Consider the following 8,944-nt stretch of genomic DNA (forward strand, 5'->3'; position numbering starts at 1 on the left):
CTCCATACCAAGGGAACAATATAGCAGTATAGACACTTTTATGCCTTTTGAAAGATGAATAAAATGAGGCTCCCAAAGGTGAAGTGAGAGGATATTTGAGGTAACAAGGCTACAGACTTCCAGTGCTGGCCTTGGTATCGCCTTAGTAAATGATACGTATTTAGCTGTGATGCAGTAGGAGATGGGTTCAGAGTATGCTCTGAGCAGGGAGAAGAGAACCTATGGTTCAAACATGCCATGTGGATAATTGAGAATATACTAGAATAATAACCATCTCTACTATCCAGTTAATTCCAAAACATGGTTCTGTCTGTGTATGCACGAAAAGGTCCCTGAGCCTGAATTTTATGTTTTCCTGTTCTTATGACAAATACACCCATTTCCATCATCATCAGTGTTAGGTAATATAACAGAATCAGGTCACACTTGTTACTGTGAAAGTCAGGCCACATTTCAACTGTGGAAAATGTTCATTTGAGCAGGGAGGGGGAACAACTGACAAACAAATCCACCAGGAATTCCTCAGAGCCAATAATTAAGTTGTAATTATTGGTCTGGGACGTTATCCCTCAAGAATCTAAAATTCAGTCTAAGGTCCTAAAATGAGGAAACTCTGGTGATTTCAGGCCTTCACTGGGTATGCGTTTATCTTCTTTGTTTTTTAATGTATAAAAGCACCGAGTTGGATTATAGCAGTACCTCATTGGTGTTTCTAGTAAAAGGAGATTTATTTTATCTCCATGGAAGTTGGATTTTTGCTCATGAATATAATATCTGCTTTGTCTTTTACGGGTTCTTACTTGCGTGAGTATGTGGAGAGGAGAGGGATGAAGCAGATTATTTGCAGGCATAGTTTATGGCCTTAGTGTATGTTTTGGCTCCTGTGGCTGCATCACAGTAGCCTGCTGAGATGTGAAAAAAAAGTAATAGTAATACAATAAGATTAGCTGCTATTTAACTAAAGGACTCTTTGGAGGTAAGTAGATTTGAACACAAATTATAACTCCGTGAAATCCTTGGACTTTGAGAAAGATATATAGCCTCTCTGATCTTTTATTTACACATCTTTAAAATGGGTGTAAAAATATTTTCAAGTTGTGTGAAGGTACAATTTACTGTCTACAAAGTACCTGGTAAAATGTTTATCAGGTAATAGAGAGTCATAGTAAAAAAAAAAGCAATTAATATCATTTTTTATGTGTGTGTGAGTGTGTGTGTGTGATTCTCTTCTTTTTCATCCAGAGAGTTTTATTGGTAAAAAAGCTGAAAGGTGGTTATTAACCTCTACTTGCCGTCAAAATTTGTTAACTTTTGTTGTGATGCTTCCTAGCACGGTGGTTTTTGTGTCAGGACCAAGCTTCCCAGGAGCCCTGTTCTCACATTCTCCTCCTTCTCTTCCATGCTTTATCAAAATCAGTTCCCAATTATTTGTTCAAAAGGATTTGTGTAACAAATCTACCCCAAATGCTAAACTGTCATCTACAGTGTAATTTGTAAGCATTGTAAATAGTGCTTTTATTTTAACAATTGATCATCCTTTTCCAGCCATAATTTTCATAATTCATTGATAGATTCATTAGAAATCTATTATTGTGCTACTTAGCAACCCTCCTTAAAGTTCTTACTTAATTAGGTGGTGAATAGGGTTATGATGCTGTCTTTATTCCTGTTAATACTTAAACTTCTTGGTTCTTAAAATTGAGTTTTTAACAATAAATTGCCTTCATCGGTGATAGCCAATGAAGAGACATCAGAAGTATTGGCAATGCAAAATGCATGTGGAGATTGTATGATTTTGTGTAGGCTTTAAGTGCCTCTACAAGATATGTCAGATATAACCAATACGAGTATGTGTTAACATCTTTCTTCTACTATTAGAGACCAAGTATGTTTCTAGCAAACTGCATAAATTTGGTGTGTATATAATAATGTTAGATGTAATTTTTAAATTCTTACTAGATATCAAACACTATGATAAAATTTTTGATGTTCTTTCTAATATAGTCACCAAAAATAATCCTAAGAATTAAGTACTAATGTAATTCATTTTTTATATTCAAGAAAAGTGTGGCTTAAAAAAGTTCAGAAACTTGCCCAAGTGAGCCAGCAGAGAAGTGGTAGAATCAGAATTCAGATTCACGTTGTCCTTGTCCAGATCTTATGCTCTTAACCACTATAGTTAACACCTATTAAAATTATCCCTGGGAAATGAAGTCTTACCCAAAGGCCAAGAATATCACTGTTATCTATCAAATCTATCTACCGAATGTAATAAACACATTAATTATACTTTGGTGAAAACAATTTTTCATTTCCACAAATGGTTTAAACTGTAAAGGTTAAGGAGTGAGCTTTTGAAAATCTTGCTTTTAAAAGCAACATTAGACTTTTCCAGTTTGGTGTAAGAGATACTTTAAGTTTCTTTCTTTGACCTAAAAAATGGAGAGACGAGTCATTCACCCATGTAGTACTCCAAACCTCTAATATGCTGTGTTTATCTGATGCCAAAATTACCTGAACCTGAGTAAAATACTTTTATTTATTTATTTTTTTTACTGGATTAGATTTTTTTGAGCACTAGACCATGTTTGGAAAAAGAAACTATTAGGGATTTTGCTTGTCTATATACTTTGACTAAAATCATGGCTACTATGGAAGTAAGGAAACCCAGGTGGCATAGTGGTTAAGAGCTGCATCTGCTAACCAAAAGGTTGGCTGTTCAAATCCACCAGGCATCCCTTGGAAACTCTATGGGGGAAGTTCTGCTCTGTCCTTTAGAGTAGATGGCAGTGTGCTTGTTTTTTTGTTTTTAAGGAAGTAAATTTATTCTTAATCTGAACACAAGACTTAATCAACAATAGTAGGAAATAGGAAGGACTCATTTGAATTTCATCAATATTTAATAGTTTATTATGTATTGTTGTTGTTGTGGGCTGTCAAGTCAATTCTGATTCATACTGATTCTACAGGACAGAGTAGATGGCCTGATAGGGATCCCTAGACAGTAATCTGTACAGGAGTAGAATGCCAGGTATTTTCTCACTTGGAGCCCATGGTGGGTTTGAATTGTCAACTTTTTGGTTAGCACCAGAGTGTTTAGCCATTGCACCACCAGGGTTCCTTTATTATGTACTAGTAATTAGATAAACAAACAAAATGATAGGATCCCTAGAAACCCAAAGTAACTTGGGGAGATACACTATTATATAAAATTTTATTCATACACACACGTATGTAAGTATGAAAATAGGGTATGTTCCAAGGACAGAAATGATTTAGCAGAGGAGATTCTGATGAACTCTGTCTGGGGAAAAAGAAAATTACGAAGATTTTCAAAGAGGATTCCATGTATGCCTAGAATTTAAAAGACTGAATTGGAGCTTTCCTGGCAGACAAGTTAAAAGAAGGCATTTGGCAATAGTTGCTTTTGCCTTGTGAAATAAGACAGAGGGAGTGCTGTTACCTAGGTGATTGCTTGCTTGATTGAGATGTCTGTGTATAATTCTCAAGGGATTACAACACATCCAAGGTTTCTGCAACTATCTCTTTAATTTGGTGAATTTGCTTCATACTGAAGGGGTTATATTTACGGGTTCAAGAGGCAAACTTACTCCAAAAGTGTCTTTGTTATTCCTAGTCTTATTAAGGAGAAATAACTCTCTGTGTTCTCATAGGAATGGAAATAGATGTAAATCCCGAAAAAACTGTACTATAGAGTGGGGTCTAGCTGGCCCTTAGCATTTGTGCCCATAAAGTGACTGAAAATGCCATCTGAGGTGACTGTGTATTCATAGGAAGGCTGAAGGACTATGACTTTTATTGAATCTTCAAAATATAAAGTGTTTAGAAGTTGACCTCAAATTCTGGCATTCCTTGATGTGTGCAAAATTGTACAAATACATGCATGCAGCTAGAGCTGAGACTGTGATTTCTGGCATGGTCTTATTACTTTATAGACATACTATGTACATATGCATTGTAGGTGCTTTTACATATATCCAATATTTCCTTAAGTGATCTTGGAAAAGTCCTTTAATGTCTTGAATGTCTATTGTTCAATGTGATAATGATAATTTCTGCTCTGCTCGCTTAAGGTTCTAACGAAGATCAAATTTCTTTATGATAATGATTAACACGGATTCAGCCCTTACTATATACCTAACTCTGTTTTATGCACTTTAGATGTATTATCTCATTTAACTTTTTCATCAATCTACCTCATAAGGTAAATGCTATAGTTGCCCCCATCCTACAAATGAGGAAAATGATGGTGTGAATTATGGGTGGCACAGAGAGGTAGCAAATCTTCTGAGCTGGTAAATGGTGGAGTCAATCTTCTGACGTCAGATTCTTTGTGCTTTACCATTTGTTATGGTCTCCTGATTGTGTGTCATTAAGTTGTCAACTGAGAAACTGTCGATGTCATTTGTTGTCATTACAATCACTCCTAAAGTTTACCAAAATATTTCTTATTTACAGCTGAACTTTCTAACTGCTGTTTGAAGGACCTGGATGAAGAGATCGTAGCCTCTTAAGCCCTCTCTATGGCCTGCTAGTCTTGACGAAAACAGGACTGTGACTTGACTTCTCTCTCTCTTTCCAGATCCATCTTTCTCTTATCTCTAGGCTTCATATTTTAGAGAATTCAGTTTACCTATTCACGGAATTATTTTATTCAAAAAGCTCTAGTTTAAATCAAAACACAAGAAAACCTCCTAAAACATATTACATGCTAATCAGTAGTTCATGACCCACAGCTTCTTGTTTCTTGTTTCCTTTGTTGCAAATTTCCATTGGACTGTAAGCTCTATGATAGTATAGAGATGTTGATTATGTTTACCAGTGTATACCCAACGTCTTGTGCGTACCATATTGTCAAAAAGCTCTTTTGAAAGCAAGCAAGAAAGCAAAAGTAAAAAAGAAAGAAGGACCACAAAAAGGGATGAATAAATAAAAGGATGAATGAATGGCAGCTCCTTGCTATTGCAAGTGTGTCTACCTCTGAGATTCTTCATTATCCTTGAAGCAAACAGGCACAGACCTGGGGCTAAGGAGCTCTCAGTGAACAGATGTAGTAACTTCAATTTGTATGGATCCTCTCTATTAATAATATTTCTCTGAAATGGGCATTCTTAAATAAGTGAATTCTGTCCAGATAATTGCAGCATTATTATATGCTATTGGGGTTATTAATAGTTACTATTTATAGATTGCTTCTTTGTGTTGACATTGTCTTAAATGCTTTGTATTATTACATTTAATCATAAAAATCCCTCCCACAAAATTAGCTCTATCCTTATTCTCATTTTATTCTTAATGACACCATCCTAGATACCATAGTATGGAGGCAATGAAGCTGGTAGAATATGTAATCCTTGTGCTCCATGACTGTTTTTGCTGTTGGTGTGCACAGCTTTTGATTGTAAGGGTACTCAAGCACTAGAAAGTTGTGTAAGGATGATGCAGAAGCAACACAGGCTGTCTGTCGTTCCTCCTTTTCCTTATAGGCTGGTGGGTTAGGTAGCACATGAAGCAGTGCCATTCACTGCTCAGTTAAAGGGCAGAACAAAAGCAGAATCAGGTATTTCTGAAGTAGGAGAGCTGTGAGTAAGGCTTGGAAGAATAAATAAGGTTTGGAAATACCATGGACAGGCAAAAGAACATTTTATTTGAGAAAAGGCAAAAATATCTGTTTAACACTAGTCAGTATTTGGGTCCAGTATCTTTATCTCCTCTGGAGAGAATTGCTTCCAAAAGCAGAAGAAAAACTTTACGTTCATAGTAAAACTCGGTTACTCAAGACACAATATCGGATCAAGAATTTTCCTTGCTCTCTCACTAATGTTTTGAGTTTCCAGCTCTGTGACACATAAGACATTTGGTTTTGTCTTCAAGTGAGTGGATGGTACTTTGAAAATATAAATACGATGAAAACAAACTTCACTGTGACAGAATTTATATTCCTGGGGCTCTCATCTCAGCCAAAGGTACAGCTCATTCTTCTTATTATGTTCTTATTCTTCTATTTATTAACGGTGGCTGGGAATATTATCATCATCACGATTATCCAGCTAGAACCTCGTCTCCAAACCCCCATGTACTTCTTCCTCACCAATTTATCTTTTCTGGACATCTGCTACACATCCACCAATGTCCCACAAATGCTGTCCAACATGGTGGGGAAGAAGAAGAGCATCCCATTCTCTGGCTGTGCTACTCAGATGTACTTCTCCCTCTCCTTTGGAATGATTGAATGTGTTCTTCTGGGTGTCATGGCTTATGACAGATATGTAGCCATTTGCCATCCCCTTCATTATATTGTCATTATGGACCGAAGCACCTGTGTCCGACTGGCAACCATTTCTTGGTCCAGCAGCTTTCTGAGTTCCATGGTTATCAATGTCCTCACTTTGAGTCTGCCATACTGTGGGCCCAATATCCTCAATCACTTTTTCTGTGAGGTACCTTCTGTCCTGAGGTTGGCTTGCACTGACACCTCACTTACTGAGTTGGTCGTTTTTGTCTTCAGTATCATCACTGTCTTCATTCCTTTCCTCTTAATTGTTGTTTCCTATGTCAGAATTTTTCAGTCTGTCCTGAGGATACAGTCAGCCTCTGGGAGGCACAAGGCACTGTCCACATGTGCCTCCCATCTGACAGTGGTAGCCTTATTCTATGGAACGGGCATCTTCATGTACATGAGACCTCAATCAAAGTCCTCTCGGGCGGGGGGCAAGATCTTTGCAGTGTTTTATACTGTGATCACATCTATGCTCAACCCCTTGATCTACAGCCTAAGGAACCAAGATGTAAAAGAAGCTTTCAGGAGAGCTATTGCAAAACAGAGGACTTGAGAGCTGAAAATGGGACACTAAGTTTAACGGCTAATCTAAAATCATTGAGTTCTGACTATGAAGTGACAGAGTGAAAAATAGCTGGAATAAAAAACAGGTAAATCCTGATGTAAACTCAGTAGGACAAAAGTGTTTCTCCCAAGGACATACTGTAACTTTAAAGTGTCAAAACCAGCCCCTTTACTGAGGAACAGCTGTTTTCTCACTCACTGAGAAAACTTGGTTCTCTAATGTCATAGACTATCTGAAACTAGTTGTTTGGAATTATATCAGTAAGGTGAAACATCTCATTCCCGCCTGGAGGACTTAAGTTACTTTGTCATAGAGAAGCAGTCTCAATTTCCAGCCTAGGTGCAGAGCTTTAGATAAGGGAGCTTTGAGTGTAACATTCCACATCTATCTTAATTTTGTAGCTTCCAGTGAAACAGGACCCTATGTGGTTAGACCTGATGTTGACCCCTTGCAACGAACATATCCCTATACTGCTTCATTTGCAGTTCACCTAAACTCCACCTTCCCCCAATCCTAAGACAACTGTCTCTTTCTTTGTTTGGTGAGACACTCCACCGTCCTCTGGTGTGTGTTCTGCCTCTTTGCAATAGATCAATAAATATGATTTTATTTGGTTTCGGGTGGTGTTAGGTAATTGTATGGACAAGAGGAAAACAATGATCAGAAGCAGATGATTCAGTCATTGTTAATTAATTTATTGATTGATTCATTCACTAAATGTTATTGGATGACTATGTAATAAAAAATCAAAACAAAACCTGTTGCTGTAATGATTCCGACTCATGGTGACCCTATAGGACAAAGTAGAACTGCTCCATATGGTTTCCAAGGAGCACCTGGTGGATTCAAACTCCCAACATTTTGGTTAGACAGTAAAAACATTTTCTTTCCTCAAACATATACACTTACATACATATACATAGATACACATATACATGAAATATATTTATAATATACATAAATACATATGCATAAAATATTTATGGACACCCTGGTGGCGTAGTGGTTAAGAGCTACAGCTGCTAACTAAAGATTGGCAATTAGAAAATACCAGGCTCTCCTCGGAAACCATATGGGGTACTTCTATTCTCTCCTACAGTGTTGCTATGAGTCAGAATCGACTCCACAGCAATGGGTTTGTTTTTTGCTTTTTGCTTTTTTTGGCTTTAAAATATTTATAGTGTACATATAAATATACACACATATGTTGACAAGTTGTGATAACTACCATAAGGAAATAATCATACAGACAGTAATAGGTAGGGTGTCCTCGGTGAAGGCACATACACACACATGTAGACAGGTATACACATAGCTCCTGTATATGCGTATGTGTGTGTGCATGGATAGATTGATTGCAAGTAAATTGCTTTATGTCACAAGTTTGTGAAAACAAGTGTTTTTTGTGATTTGGAACTTTTCAGTCAGTAGCATATAAAAGGAATTATTTGAATTAAGAGAAAATTAAGAGAATAGCCAAATGTAGCTTAGTATTAATATTCTTAGGGTGGAAGCTTAAGTAAGGTCTTTAAATAAGCTTACAACTTAAACAAGGTAGTGCTAAATAGTGCTAAAAAAGTTGCACAAAATATCTCTAAAATTGTTTCTCACATGCTGAAGTCACAATTTAGAGTTAACAAAAAAGGAATGTAATTCACCTCTCAGAGTTATCCAACCACTAAAATTCAACTATGTCTTTTACCTGCAATAAAGGCCGTACACAATCAGGAAATGATGTAGCTCTGCTGAGACAGGTGAAGTAGCCATCACTGGTTTAAAATTGATTTAAAAAGTAAAAGGCAAAATCACTGACCAAATTAAAAAAAGAAACCCATTGCCGTCGAGTCAATTCCGACTCATAATGACCCTACAGGACAGAGTAGAACTGCCCCATCCAGTTTCCAAGGAGCGCCTGGTGAATTCAAACTGCCGGTCTTTTGGTTAGCAGCCATAGCACTTAACCACTATGCCTCCAGGGTTCCCACTAACCAAATAGTCAAATGCATTACACAGTAGTTTTTATTTCGTGTATTTGCCTTGATATACAAATTACTGGAAACATATTATACTTTCCTTAA

General features: G+C 36.9%; 1 protein-coding gene across 1 annotated transcript; it reads left to right on the forward strand.

The window, feature by feature from the left end:
* The first annotated feature begins 4,958 nt into the window (after positions 1-4,958).
* On the forward strand, positions 4,959-6,854 carry LOC126080413 (olfactory receptor 2G3-like). The gene is made up of 2 exons (XM_049891634.1): positions 4,959-4,989; positions 5,896-6,854. The coding sequence occupies exons 1-2, from the start codon at positions 4,959-4,961 to the stop codon at positions 6,852-6,854; spliced, it is 990 nt and encodes a 329-aa protein (XP_049747591.1).
* The last annotated feature ends 2,090 nt before the right edge of the window (positions 6,855-8,944 follow it).

Source organism: Elephas maximus, chromosome 7, assembly GCF_024166365.1.
Source record: "Elephas maximus indicus isolate mEleMax1 chromosome 7, mEleMax1 primary haplotype, whole genome shotgun sequence".
In the NCBI taxonomy this organism is placed as follows: Eukaryota; Metazoa; Chordata; class Mammalia; order Proboscidea; family Elephantidae; genus Elephas; species Elephas maximus.

What these genes read in the sequence shown, in the direction of transcription:
- LOC126080413 (XM_049891634.1), top strand. Translation starts at nt 4,959, where the DNA reads ATGAATGAATGGCAGCTCCTTGCTATTGCAA. An exon ending in GCAGCTCCTTGCTATTGCAA is followed by an intron (nt 4,990 to 5,895) that starts GTGTGTCTACCT and finishes TTTGTCTTCAAG; the next exon opens with TGAGTGGATGGTACTTTGAA.